Source organism: Nerophis lumbriciformis, linkage group LG39, assembly GCF_033978685.3.
Source record: "Nerophis lumbriciformis linkage group LG39, RoL_Nlum_v2.1, whole genome shotgun sequence".
In the NCBI taxonomy this organism is placed as follows: Eukaryota; Metazoa; Chordata; class Actinopteri; order Syngnathiformes; family Syngnathidae; genus Nerophis; species Nerophis lumbriciformis.
In genome coordinates this window covers 14,271,169-14,286,593 of record NC_084586.2, presented here as the reverse complement: position 1 = coordinate 14,286,593, position 15,425 = coordinate 14,271,169, and the positions used below count along the sequence as shown (strand labels likewise).

Sequence of the window (15,425 nt, the reverse complement as noted above, 5' to 3'; positions counted from 1 at the left end):
CAGGGTCCAGGGGCCGCAGGCCCCGGTAGGTCCAGGACAAAGTCCTGGTGGGGGGTTCCTTCGCTCCCCGACGCAAAATGATTATTAGCATTCAGACAGGTTAAAATGTTGCTAAAACCATCACTTTTCTATCAGTCACAGTGACTTTTCAAAACAAAAATATTACAGCAAAAATCATATGGGTTGATTGACATGTTTATTCTGTAAGCTAACTTCAATAGTTTGAAATTATTTTGACAGTTAATGCCAGTTATCCTGTCAACCTTTCACAAGACTTCAATTTGTTAATTGAAAGTATAAACAGTATAAACACTTTTTACAGTAAACAAATGGTAAAACAGTACTAAACAATTCCATTAAAAAAAAAAATTGGTGTCATTATTAACTTTCTGTCCAAGCTTGTATAATCTACTGCCTTGTTCAATTGTAAAAAATATTCTGTGCCTAAAATTCACATTTCTATCACAATTATCATACTGTAAACATGGTAAGCTAACTTCATTCAAATTAATAGTCCTGTCAATAGCATGGAATTACAATTCAAATGTAGTTTTTTTGTAAGCCTTTCAAAAGAATTCAAAATATGAAAAATTAATGAAAATTAATTTAAGCCATCAGACACTTGAAAAGTGGCACATCACATCTCTAATGTAATCATTTGAACTTTTCAACAGAAATAGCACTGCAAAAATATTAAGGACATACTTCTGTATTTTGGTAGTTATGCTGTCAACCTTTAACAAGATTTCTTCAACTTGGACTTGAAAGCATAAATAGTATAAACACTTTTAACAGTATAACAGTACTAAACAATTCCAATAGATAACATTGGTGTCATTACCCTTTTGTGGCTAAAATCCGAAAAACGTTGAAAGTTTTCCACTTGTATCGCTAGCAACGGCATTAGACTTGTGTTTTTTTGTCCCAACGTGGTCTTTTACATCGCTAATTCCTCCGTGTCCGATTGAAAAATCTTGTCTGCACAAGGTGCAATTCGCGTAGTTTTCACCCTTTTTGGAACGGATAATTATTCCCGGATAGGCTTTTGAATATTCTTCACGGAATGACTGCAGTTTTCTTTTCGGTTTAAGACTCGTTTGCGATTTTTCTCCGGCTGATTCCATGATCGTTCGCTCGTTTGGAAACAATGGCAACTGGTGCCTCGTGCTTGGCAGCGGTGCTATAAATAGCCTCGCGCATTAAAAAAAAAATTATTTTTTTTAATTAATGAAAAACCGTATTTTTTATCACTGCAACCGTAACCCGGAATAGGTTGATGAAAACCGTACTAATTACGGGAAAACCGGAGTAGTTGGCAGGTATGCCCATACAACGTGAGGCTGATCAGGCACGCTGACTGAAAGTTCACACATTTAAAAAAAAATAAAATAAAAAATAAAAAAAATAAAAATCACAATTTTCAAAAGGGGGGTTAAAAGTGTTTTAAAAAGCAGCGTCTGAGTGGCCTGAAAACAGGCATGGAGAGTAGCAGAGGAAAAGGGGGTAGGCGGGGATAAAGTAGGGAGTGAAAAGGCTCCTCAGTCAGGCCAGTTTGGGTGCAAGAAGGGCAGCCAGGCTTTGTCCAGCTGGAGCTGTCACATTAGGAGCACAAGGGGGGGGAATGCAGTCATCACACACACACATGTACACACACACTTGATGGTTCCTGATGACTTGTGCGTGGCGTGAATTGCTCTTTAGTTAAGGAGAGCAGCATGTGCCCCAGCTGAGGTCTGCTCTTGCAGGCTGCATGGAGACCAGACTCTCCTAGTTGGGCTCTTAACTATTGTCTTTCCCTTTTTCTCCTCCCTCCCCCCCTTCAGCTTTTGACTTCAAGTCGGTCACGATGACATTTCGTGACCAGGTTTTGGGAACGCGGTGACACCGCCTGAATGGATCAGGCCACGTATCCAATTATTAGTCGTGCTCCACGCTGATGGAAGGAAGAGTTCAACACATTTGAACCGTTAAGTCGATGGTTCATAACCATTAAGTCAGTTTACAAAGTGGATTAAATTGCTATTAGTCCATTTGACCTAAAGTCCTTTCATATTTCATTAAGTCTTACAATATTGATCACAGGGTTCATGCAGCTTTTTCTAAATCTAATTTCCATTTGGTCATCCAGAAACTTTAAAGGGGTTACTGGTACAGACCCTTCCTAATCGCTGCCTTTGTGTCCTTGAGCAAGACACGTCACCCACCTTGTGCCACTCCCACTGCGGTATGAATGTCAATTAGAGATGTCCGATAATATCGGACTGCCGATATTATCGGCCGATAAATGCTTTAAAATGTAATATCGGATATTATCAGTATCGGTTTCGAAAAGTAAAATGTATGACTTTTTAAAAGGCCGCTGTGTACACGGACGTAGGGAGAAGTACAGAGCGCCAATAAACCTTAAAGGCACTGCCTTTGCGTGCCGGCCCAATCACATAATATCTACGGCTTTTCACACACACAAGTGAATGCAATCCATATTTGGTCAACAGCCATACAGGTCACACTGAGGGTGGCCGTATAAACAACTTTAACACTGTTACAAATATGCGCCACACTGTGAACCCACACCAAACAACAATGACAAACACATTTCAGGAGAACATCCGCACCGTAACACAACATAAACACAACAGAACAAATACCCAGAAACCCCTTGGAGCACTAACTCTTCCGGGACGCTACAATATACACCCCCCCCCAGTTTTGTTCTCCTTCTTCGTGGGTCAACACTTCCTGCTAAATTGCCACTTGTGATTGGATACTCACTTTGGAATGACAAGCGAGTATCCATTCACAGTCCCGTTAACATCAAGCTACCTAGATAGGCTATTGTCAAAAACTTGTGATCTGATTGGCTATCGCAACTGTCAATCAACTGTATGTGTTCTCAAATAAAAAATAAAAATCGATAAAATCAATTTAAAAACTTTTTTAAAATAGTCTGCTACAACAACAACAAAAAAAAAACAACGTATCGATAAAATAAATGTATCGCCCAGGCTTAATTACAGGATAAAATACCTCCAATATTTCAATAAAAATTAGCCAGATAAGGAGGGAAAAATACTTTTTAAACCGTCTGAAACAACAAAAAACCTTATCAATAAAATCAATAAAAAAACTTTTTTTTAAATCGTCTGCAACAACAACAAAAAACGTACCGATAAAATCAATTTATCACCCAGGCCCAATTGCAGGATAAAATACCTCCAATATTTCAATAAAAATTAGCCAGAGAAGGAGGAAAAATACTTTTTTTAAATAGTCTGCAACAACAAACAAAAAAAATTATCGATTAAATCAATTAAAAAACATTTTTAAAATCGTCTGCAACAACAAAAAACCTTATCAATAAAATCTATTACAATTTTTTTTTTTTTATCGTCTGCAACAACAACAAAAAAACCTTATGCCCAGGCCTAATTGCAGGATAAAATGCCTCCAATATTTTAATAAAAATGAGCCGGAAAAGGAGGAAACAAACTTTATTTAAATCGTTTGCAACAAAAAAAAAAACTTTGATAAAATTAAAAACTTTTAAAATCGTCTGCAACAACATAAAAAAATACGTATTAGTAAAAACAATTTATCGCCCAGGCCTACTTGCAGGATAAAATGCCTTCAATATTTTAATAAAAAAGTAGGAGGAAAAAAACCTTAAAAAAAAAAAAGGTCTGCAACAAAAAGACTCAAACTTATCGATAAAATCAATTTGTCGCCCAGGCCTAATTGCAGGATAAAATGCCTCAATATTTTAATAAAAATTAGCCGGAGGAGGAGGAAAAAAACTTTTTTTTTTTTAAATTGTCTGCAACAACAACAGAAAAACGTATCGATAAAATACATTTATCGCCCAGGCCTAATTGCAGGATAAAATGCCACAATATTTTCATAAAAATTAGCCGGAGAAGGAGGAAAAAAACCTTTAAAATCGTCTGCAACAACAACAAAAAACACCTTATCAATAAAATCCATTTAAAAACTTTTTTTTAAATAGTCTGCAACAACAAACAAACAAAAACGTATCGATAAAATACATTTATCGCCCAGGCCTAATTGCAGGATAAAATACCTCCAATATTTTAATAAAAATTAGCCGGATAAGGAGGAAAAAAACGTTTTCAATAGTCTGCAACAAAAAACCTTATCAATAAAATCTATTAAAAAACTTTTTTAAATCATCTGCAACAACAACAAAAAAACCTTATGCCAAGGCCTAAATGCAGAATAAAATGGCTCCAATATTTTAATAAAAATTAGCTGGAGAAGGAGGGAAAAAAACCTATTTTTTTAAATCGTCTGCAACAACAAAAAAACCTTATCAATAAAATCAATTTAAAAACATTTTTTAAATCGTCTGCAACAACAACAACAAAAAAACTCGAACTTATCGATAAAATCAATTTATCGCCCAGGCCCAATTGCAGGATAAAATGCCTCAATATTTTAATAAAAATTAGCCAGAGGAGGAGGAAAAATACTTTTTTTTAAATAGCTTGCAACAACAAAGAAAAAAAAATTGGATAAAATCAATTAAAAAACATTTTTAAAATCGTCTGCAAAAACAAAAAACCTTATCAATAAAATCTGTTAAAAAACTTTTTTTTTAAATCGTCTGCAACAACAACAACAACAAAAACTTATGCCCAGGCCTAATTGCAGGATAAAATGCCTCCAATATTTTAATAAAAATTAGCTGGAGAAGGAGGTAATAAACTTTTTTTAAATTGTCTGCAACAACAACAACAACAACAACAAAAAAACGTATACATTTATCGACCAGGCCTAATTGCAGGATAAAATGGCTCCAATATTTTAATAAAAATTAGCCGGAGAAGGAGGGAAAAAAAAAAATTTTTTTTTTTTTTTTTTTTTTGTCCTGTCCTATTTTTTTAAATAGTCTGCAACAACAAAAAAACCTTATCAATAAAATAAATTTAAAAACCTTTTTTAAACGTCTGTAACAACAAAAAAACTCAAACTTATCAATAAAATCAATTTATCGCCCAGGCCCAATTGCAGGATAAAATGCCTCCAATATTTGAATGAAAATTAGCCGGAGAAGGAGGAAAATAACTTTAAAAAAATAGTTTGCAACAAAAAAACTCGAACTTTTCGATAAAATCAATTTATCGCCCAGGACTAATTGCAGGATAAAATCCAAGCATTTCAGAGAATTGTAAGTCTTGTGTGAACCCTGTGATCAATATAAAAATACTTTGAGGGACTCAACACAGCAACCTGGCGGGTCAAGGTGAGGAGGGGCTGAAAAAAGGTGTGAGACGCCTGCTGTTGACGACAGGAAGCTGAGGTGGGAGTAGGAGGAAAAGTGGGGGGGGTGTCGGTCAGGGTGGGTGGTTAGCTCCTTGCCAGGCACGGGGTGGGTGAGGAGGGGTCACCGCATAGCTTCCAGTGTTAAAAACAAACTTACTGGCAGGTGAACTTTGAGGTGAGGGCAGAAGTGGGGGCATCTCCTCGGTGGCGCTGCTCTGACTCAGCGCTGTACTGTCCGCTAGAAACACACAATGCAGCCAGACGCACAACATGTACAAACATCCACATGGTCATGAGAGACGCCGGAGTCTCTCCGCACACCGGTCTCTCACCGGATCGGGAATATCGGGCGAGAGCGGGGAAAAAGGGAAACCAAACGAGTGGAGCACATTGCCTACCTTTCATTTCCTCCTCGTCGTTGGTGGCGTTGCTCTCGGTGGATCCCTGCGAGGCAACAAAACAATTAGTCACAAGTGGGAGCGTTTATTTACAGTACGAACACTTCTCACCTTGACGCCGTCAGGAGGATTGTGCACCACCGTGCTTTGGGATTCCTGCAAGGCAAAACAACAGTGGGTACAAGCTGTCAAGACCATGGAGCGGCACGTCTCTATGTAGGCCAACTTTCCACCGGACAGCACGGTTCAACTAACGGATACGTGCCACGCTTTCCTTAGGGCGTAACGTAAACAGACTAGGTTTCAATGTTTGTGTGTGATTCACTCATTTTGACATTTGAACTTGCTTAGGTTAACAGCCCTCAAACTGGCGAGCTCACAAACCAATAAATAGCTTTGACATGCATCATAACAAAAAGGGTAATATTCAAAAAATGGATAGATGTTGATAGTCCAACTCATACTGACAAGCTATGGAGATGATATCAGTAGAAAAAAATGCATTCAGGTTCGATAATGAGTCATATATTGGAATATGGGATCCATTATTTACATTTGTTTTAACTATTAAATTAACCTAAAATATGACTTATTTTATCTTTGTGGAAAATATTGGACACAAGTGTGTTGTCAAGCTTGTGTGACACTATTGTTCATTTTCTAAATGTTTTTATTTTATTTTTTATAAATGGCTGTGATGATAATGTCAATGAGGGATTTCTAATCACTGCCATGTTGGAACTCTTATCAATATTGATACTGTTGTTATTATTCATTTTTGTTTGACTACTTTTGGATTGTTTTGTGTCATGTTTGTGTGTCCTCTTAAATTGCTCTGTTGATTGCTATTCTGAATGTTGCTGGGCCGGGTTTTGGTTTTGGAATTGTATTATAATAATAATAATAATAGATTTTATTTGTAAAAAGCACTTTACATTGAGTAAACAATCTCAAAGAGTATTAAAAAATAAATATAATAAAAGATAATAAAAAAAATAAAAACTAGAACAGCCTAATAGCTAGAACTAGTATGCATATAAGCCCATATAAGCCTTTTTTAAAAGCATCCACAGTCTGTGGTGCCCTCAGGTGGTCAGGGAGAGCGTTCCACAGACTGGAACGCTGGATTGTGTATTGTTTTTAGAGGAGCTTTATATGTAAACCTTGACTCACAGCAGCCCTCCACAATGGCTATCCATCCAGCCATCTTCTTCCGCTTATCCGAGGTCGGATCGCGGGGGCAGCAGCCTAAGCAGGAAAGCCCAGACTTCCCTCTCCCCAGCCACTTCGTCCAGCTCTTCCTGTGGGACCCCGAGGCGTTCCCAGGCCAGCCGGGAGACATAGTCTTCCCAACGTGTCCTGCGTCTTCCCCGCGGCCTCCTACCGGTCGGACGTGCCCTAAACACCTCCCGAGGGAGGCGTTCGGGTGGCATCCTGACCAGATGCCCGAACCACCTCATCTGGCTCCTCTCCATGTGGAGGAGCAGCGGCTTTACTTTGAGCTCCCCCCGGATGGAGAAGGAAGAAATAAACTTTTTTTTTAAATTGTCTGCAACAACAACAACAAAAAAAACCTTATCAATTTATCGCCCAGGTCTAATTGCAGGATAAAATGCCTCAATATTTTAATAAAAATTAGCCAGAGAAGGAGGAAAAATACTTTTTTTTAAAAATAGTCTGCAACAACAAACAAAAAAAATTACCGATAAAATCAATTAAAAAAACATTATTAAAATCGTCTGCAACAACAACAAAAAACAAAAATGTATCGATGAAATAAATTTATCGCCCAGGTCTAATTGCAGAATAAAATGCCTCAATATTTTAATAAAAATTAGCTGGAAAAGGAGGAAAAAAACATTTTTTAAATAGTCTACAACAAAAAAAAACCTTATCAATAAAATCTATTAAACTTTTTTTAAATCGTTTGCAACAACAACAACACAACAACTTATGCCCAGGCCTAATTGCAGGATAAAATGCCTCCAATATTTTAATAAAAATTAGCTGGAGAAGGAAGAAATAAACTTTTTTTAAATTGTCTGCAACAACAACAACAACAAAAACGTATACATTTATCGACCAGGCCTAATTGCAGGATAAAATGGCTCCAATATTTTAATAAAAATTAGCCAGAGAAGGAGGAAAAATACTTTTTTTCCTTCTCACCCTATCTCTAAGGGAGAGCCCCGCCACCCGGCGGAGGAAACTCATTTCAGCCGCTTGTACCCGTGATCTTGTCCTTTCGGTCATAACCCAAAGCTCATGACCATAGGTGAGGATGGGAACGTAGATCGACCGGTAAATTGAGAGCTTTGCCTTCCGGCTCAGCTCCTTCTTCACCACAACGGATCGATACAGCGTCCGCATTACTGAAGACGCCGCACCGATCCGCCTGTCGACCTCACCATCCACTCTTCCCTCACTCGTGAACAAGACACCGAGGTACTTGAACTCCTCCACTTGGGGCAAGATCTCCTCGGTTCGCAGCCGAGTGTGAAGCGACTGGGATGAGAATCAGCACCTCCAAGTCCGAGTCCATGGTTCTCGCCCGGAAAAAGGGTGGAACTAGTATGCATATATCTAAAAAAGGCTTTTTTTAAAAAAAAGAAGGGTTTTTAAGCCTTTTTTAAAAGCATCCACAGTCTGTGGTGCCCTCAGGTGGTCAGGGAGAGCGTTCCACAGACTGGGAGCGGCGGAGTAGAAAACCCGGTCTCCCATTATTATGGTATTGTTGTTTTTAGAGGAGCTTTATATGTAAACCTTGACCCAAAGCAGCCCTCCATAATGGCTATCCAGGTAGGATTATAATGTAGAGCAGGAGTTTTATAAAGTACTATAAAGCAAATAGAATACTACACTTATTTTTTTTCCCCCAACAAACACCGGATTTATTGATTAACCTTGCTCAATTTAGTCAAATATCTATGCATAATTGGCAGCTTACCAATGTACTTGACGCAGATATTTTGAACCGTCAGACGGGGACTAAACCGGACTGCTTGGTGGAAAGCTGGCTTTGACGTTAACCGCATCCGCGTGGTCTCTCCGGGCCTCAAGTAACGGTCGTCCTCTTTGACACACGTCACCTCATCCGACTCATCCCACCCGCCTCCAGTGGAAAAGTCACCACACCAGATTGGCGTTATGTAAGATGCAATGCCAGCGAGTTGTCCCCCATACCCCAAACATTTAAAAAATACAATAAAACATGCCTCTACAGCACAAGAACACAGCGGTCAGGTTAAGTGGGTTGTTACTAGGGGGAAGGAAGGCTAGGTGAGCACAGAAATGTGGATTACGATGGCAGAAAACGGACTGGTAGTTGGGGGGAAAAAAAACAATGCAAAACCTCCAAATAACCGCAGACTCTCCTATCGCTGCTGGGTGCATGATCTCTAATGAGCACAACATCTGCGGCTGTGGGCAACTTCCTAAATGATTTGTTATTAACTCCATAAGATGGCAGTAGAGGCATTTTGAATATGATGAGTGGTCAGTAGGGATGTAAATCGTTAGGATTTTATCGATACCGCTCATCAGTACTATTTGTTATTTGGTGTAAACAGAGGTGGGTAGTAACGCGCTACATTTACTCCGTTACATCTACTTGAGTAACTTTTGGGATAAATTGTACTTCTAAGAGTAGTTTTAATGCAACTTACTTTTACTTTTACTTGAGTATATTTATAGAGAAGAAACGCTACTTTTACTCCGCTACTTTTATCTACATTCAGCTCGCTACTCGCGACTAATTTTTATCGATCTGTTAATGCACGCTTTGTTTGTTTTGGTCTGTCAGACAGACCTTCAAAGTGCCTGCGTTACTGGTGACGTTTCACTCCGTTCCACCAATCAGATGCAGTCACTGGTGACGTTGGACCAATCAAACAGAGCCAGGTGGTCACATGACCTGACTTAAACAAGTTGAAAAACTTATTGGGGTGTTACCATTTAGTGGTCAATTGTACGGAATATGTACTGTACTGTGCAATCTACTAATAAAAGTTTCAATCAATCAATCAAAAGTGTGAAGGAAAAAATACACTTTTTTATTTCAAACGTACGTCCCGTCAAAAGCCTAAAGACTGACTGCACAGTTCCTGTCTTCACAATAAAAGTGCCGCTCCATTGCGCCTGCGCTTTCAAAATAAGAGTCTCCGAAAGCCAGCGCAAACAAGCTAGCAAGCTACGTAATTTGCCGCCAATGTATTTCTTGTAAAGTGTGTGAAAACGAATATGGAAGCTGGACAAATAAGATACCAAAAACCAACCACTTTCATGTGGTATTAGACAGAAAGGAGGAACTTTTTTTCTCCTGCATTTGAAAACGTGGACGTTAAGCACTACTGTCTGATTCCAATCAATGCAAGTCATCAGAATCAGGTAATACACCAACTTATATTCTTGTCTTCATGAAAGAAAGGAATCTATATGTGTTAAACATGCATGTATATTCATTAAAACACCTTTAACATGTAAACAAAAACGGCAAAATAAATAAATATAAATGATATACTGTATATATCAATGTATGTGTATATATGTATATATATATATATATATATGATATGTGTGTGTATGTTACTCATCAGTTACTCAGTACTTGAGTAGTTTTTTCACAACATACTTTTTACTTTTACTCAAGTAAATATTTGGGTGACTACTCATTACTTTTACTTGAGTAATAAATCTCTAAAGTAACAGTACTCTTACTTGAGTACAATTTCTGGCTACTCTACCCACCTCTGGGTGTAAATAAAGATGTGAAAAAGTTATTTTCATGACTATTTACATTGTAGATTGTCACTGAAGGCATCAAAACTATGAATAAACACATGTGGAGTTATGTAATTAACAAAAAAAAAGGTGTAATAACTGAAAACATGTTTTATATTCTAGTTTCTTCAAAATAGCCACCCTTTGCTCGGATTACCGCTTTTTCACACTCTTGGCATTCTCTCCATGAGCTTCAAGAGGTAGTCACCTGAAATGGTTTTCCCTTCACGGGTGTCATAGTTTTGATGCCTTCAGTGACAATCTACAATGTAAATAGTCATGAAAATAAAGAAAAGGCATTGAAACGAGAAGGTGTGTCCAAACTTTTGGCCTCATTAGTCCTATCATTTTTTCCAGAATCTTAACCACCCAACATAAGAAGCGGTACCCCAAAAAATACCAGTAGTCTGTATACATCCCTAGTGGTCAGCATTAAAAAGCTCTGTCTAGCTCTGCATGCGCTCTAAAATGTAGCGACTCAGCCCGGTGTTCCACCTGGCGTACTGATGTTTACAGTCGACTCAGCGCTTTTTCATGCTGACTGAGCATTTTTACTCTTTACATCTGTTCAACTGCTGCGGTGTTGTGCAATATACTTGATCATGTGGATTAATATCGACCTGTGTATTACTGGATCGCTAGGACGACAGTCGATGAAGTCTTATGTACTTTGACATCGGTTACCTACGGGCAGCGATGTTTAATTGTACTATCCCTGTCAAATAAACAAATAAAATAAATAAGCGCGGTGGTGGCGGTTGTGAGTAAAGCGTGTTCACTTCAACTTGAGACTAACTTTTATTAGCGTGCAGGCATACTTGCCAACCTTGAGACCTCCGGTTTCGGGAGATGGTGGGGGTGGGGGTGGGGGTAGGGTTGGGAGTGGTCACGGGGGGGCGTGGTTAAGAGGGGAGGAGTATATTTACAGCTAGAATTCACCAAGTCAAGTATTTCATATATATATATATATATATATATATATAAATAAAATAAAATTTGACCAAGCAACCCCCCCGTACCAAAAAGCCCTTGATGAAAGCGGATACAATTTCACCCTCACCTACGAACCCACGCCAGGAAACCAACCAAAAAAGAACAGAAAACGAAACATCATCTGGTACAACCCCCCATACAGCAAAAACGTCTCAACTAACATTGGACACAAATTCCTCAATCTGATTGACAAACACTTTCCCAAAGGCAACACCCTAAGAAAAGTATTCAACAAGAACAACATTAAATTGAGCTACAGCTGTATGAACAATATACGACAAATTATCTCAAACCACAACAAAACAATTGCAAATGAGCCGTCGGCCCCCGGACAGAGCGACTCCAAAACAAACAAAGGCTGCAACTGTCGAAAGAAACCTGATTGCCCTCTCAACGGGGGGTGCTTACAAACATCAGTTGTCTACCAATCTAAGGTAACACGCAAGGACATTAACACATCCGACACATATGTAGGATTAACCGAGGGAGAGTTCAAAACAAGATGGAACAATCACAAGGCTTCTTTCAGGAACCAAAACCTGCGGAATACCACAGAACTCAGCAAACACATTTGGGACCTCAAAGACAATAATGTTGAATATTCAATAACATGGCAAATTCTTGCATCCAGCACACCTTACAATAGTGGTAATAAAAGATGCAACCTATGCTTGAAAGAGAAACTGTTTATTATTTACCGTCCAGACCTGTCATCCCTCAACAAGCGCAGCGAAATTATAACAGCATGTCGCCACAGACGGAAACACCTCCTAGGTAACACATGAGCCAATCACCACGCCCCTACGCCAGCCTGCACCCACCCACTCTGTGCCCTATATAAACCATGGTATGTGAATGCTCCCATTAAAATCTCCTGATGATTGAGGGAACCCCCCTCATGAAACAGGCCTGTAGAGACGAAATAGTCTTGTGATTTTTTTTTCTCCCACACATACATATATTGCGCTCTACTACGGTATCGAGCACTATTTTTTGGATAACCTTATTAAGACATATATATAAATATATATATATAAGAAATACTTGACTTTCAGTGAATTCTAGCTATATACATATATATATATATATATATATATATATATATATATAAAAATAAGAAAAATATTTTAATTTCAGTGTTCATTTATTTACGCATATACACACACATAACACTCATCTACTCATTGTTGAGTTAAGGGTTGAATTGTCCATCCTTGTTCTATTCTCTGTCACTATTTTTCTAACCATGCTGAACACCCTCTCTGATGATGCATTCTGCTTCGTCTCCTTGTTGTGTGCGCAGTTGTGCACTGCACTCTCTAAAAGCCCGAGATGTTATTGTCACATATGCATGTAACAGTAGATGGCAGTATTGTCCTGTTTAAGAGTGTCACAACATTGCAACAGACGAACTGCTTTACGGACGTGAAAACAGGCTGTCGACACGTCACTCAGGTCCGCATGAATTTCGGGAGATTTTCGGGAGAAAATTTGTCCCGGGAGGTTTTCGGGAGAGGCGCTGAATTTCGAGAGTCTCCCGGAAAATCCGGGAGGGTTGGCAAGTATGCGTGCAGGACTTTGAGGGACCTATGAGCAGGGAATATTGTCACGTTAAACTTGTGTGGTGTTGCCTCCTTATTTGTGATTAGTCCCTGCTGATTACCAGATCCTACCACTCTTTTTTTATGCATAGCAGCGGCACCAGGAGTGAATGTGACAGCGTGTCATAATTACGATGGTCAATATACAGTACAGGCCAAAAGTTTATTTTCATGACTATTTACATTGTAGATTGTCACTGAAGGCATCAAAACTATGAATAAACATGTGGAGTTGTGAAAAAAAAAAGGTGTAATAACTGAAAACATGTTTTATATTCTAGTTCCTTCAAAATAGCCACCCTCTGCTCGGATTACCGCTTTTGCACACTCTTGGCATTCTCTCCATGAGCTTCAAGAGGTAGTCACCTGAAATAATAATAATAATACATTTTATTTGGTATAGTGCTTTTCAGAGTACTCAAAGACGCTTTACAGCAGGGGTGCTCACACTTTTTCTGCAGGCGAGCTACTTTTCAATTGATCAAGTCGTGGGGATCTACCTCATTCATATATATAATTTATATTTACTTATTTATGAAATATATGTTTTTGTTAACAAGTTAAAGATGTTTAATGGTAATGCAAGCATGTTTAACACATATAGTTAATATTGTTAAAAAAATTAAAGGTGTTTAATGATAATACAAGCATGTTTAATACATATAGTTAATATTGTTAACAAGTTAAAGGTGTTTAATGATAATACAAGCATGTTTAACACATAGTTAATATTGTTAAAAAATTAAAGGTGTTTAATGATAATACAAGAATGTTTAATACATATAGTTAATATTGTTAATAAGTTAAAGGTGTTTAAAGATAATACAAGCATGTTTAACACATATAGTTAATATTGTTAATAAGTTAAAGGTGTTTAAAGATAATACAAGCATGTTTAACACATATAGATGCCTTTCTTTCATGAAGACAAGAATATAAGTTGGTGTATTACCTGATTCTGATGACTTGCATTGATAGGAATCAGACAGTGGTGCTGATAATGTCCGCATTTTCGAATGGAGGAGGAAAAAATGTCCTCCTTTCTGTCCAATACCACATGAAAGTGGTTGGTTTTTGGCATCTTATTTGTCCAGCTTCCGTACTCCTTTGTATACACTTTACAAGAAATACATTGTCGGCAAACTCCGTAGCTTGCTAGCTTGTGCACGCCAGCTTTGTGAGACTCTTATTTTGGTAGCGCAGGCAGGATGAAGCAGAGCTTTTATTGTGCAACTGTGCAGTCGGTCTTTGGAGTTTTGACGACAGGTACGGCGCCAGAGTCTGTTGAAATAAAGTGTTTCTCGCCTTCCAGTCGGTAATTTTAATGAGGTGGCAGCAGCCAGCGTCATCTCAGAAGACCCTCGGGTGCCGTGAATGTCAATCAAGTGACGAAAGTGACGTCATAGTGAAGATTTATGATCGCTCATTTTTAGGACTATTTTTTTTAATGGCTGGCTGGTGATCGACTGACACACCCTCCGAGATCGACCGGTAGCTCGCGATCGACGTAATGAGCACCCCTGCTTTACAGGATAAAAATGTTTTAAATATAAAACAGTTCAAAGTAATAATAATATAAAATACAGGAAATACAAAAGCAGTACATTGTAAAATACATTTAAAAAAATGTTTTTTCACTTGACGGGTGTCATAGTTGTGATGCCTTCAGTGACAATCTACAATGTAAATAGTCATGAAAATAAAGAAAAGGCATTGGAATGAGAAGGTGTGTCCAAACTTTTGGCCTGTAGTGTATATCTTATACTTAACGACCCAAATAAGAAGCGGTACCCCAAAAAATACCAGTAGTCTGTATAGATCCCTAGTGGTCAGCATTAAACAGCTGTGTCTAGCTCTGCATGCGCTCTAAAATGTAGCGACTCAGCCCGGTGTTCCACCTGGCGTACTGATGTTTACAGTCGACTCAGCGCTTTTTAATGCTGACTGAGCATTTTTGCTCGTTACCGCAGACACAACATCTGTTCAGCTGTTGTGCAATATACTTGTTCATGTGTTTTTTGCTTATTAATGTTAAAGAGTTTTCACATTTAGGAAATGGCCTCGTTCGAATTTGCCCCGACAACAAAGAGTATTTACCAGACTGATGGGGCTTAAAGGGGAACATTATCACCAGACCTATGTAAGCGTTAGAGATGCGCGGTTTGCGGGCACAACCGCGGAGTCCGCGGATTATCCGCGGATCGGGCGGTTGAAATAAAAAAAAATTAGATTTTAAATAGATTCAGGCGGGTGGCAGTTAAACCAATTCGGAAATATATATACATAGTTAAATGTTGTTACCCACATACGAAAAATGAGCAGGCACCTGCTGCATATGCCACAACAGAAGAAAAAAAAAGAAAAGAGATGGACA

The 15,425-nt window shown here is 38.5% G+C and overlaps 1 protein-coding gene across 10 annotated transcripts in view; it reads right to left on the bottom strand.

Annotated features, from left to right (window-relative positions):
* The window catches only part of LOC133577958 (calcium/calmodulin-dependent protein kinase type II subunit gamma-like), a 197,705-nt gene that overhangs the window by 37,921 nt on the left and 144,359 nt on the right, over window positions 1-15,425 (bottom strand). For 6 of the 10 annotated variants that reach the window (XM_061932144.2, XM_061932148.2, XM_061932146.2 and 3 more), the window contains 3 exons: window positions 5,790-5,834; window positions 5,679-5,724; window positions 5,438-5,518 (listed from right to left, as the gene is read on the bottom strand). In XM_061932144.2, coding sequence (XP_061788128.1) covers window positions 5,438-5,518; window positions 5,679-5,724; window positions 5,790-5,834 — 172 coding nt within the window. The remainder of the gene's footprint in view (window positions 1-5,437; window positions 5,519-5,678; window positions 5,725-5,789; window positions 5,835-15,425) is intronic. The other 4 variants (XM_061932150.2, XM_061932152.2, XM_061932151.2 and 1 more) reach the window with 1 other exon arrangement.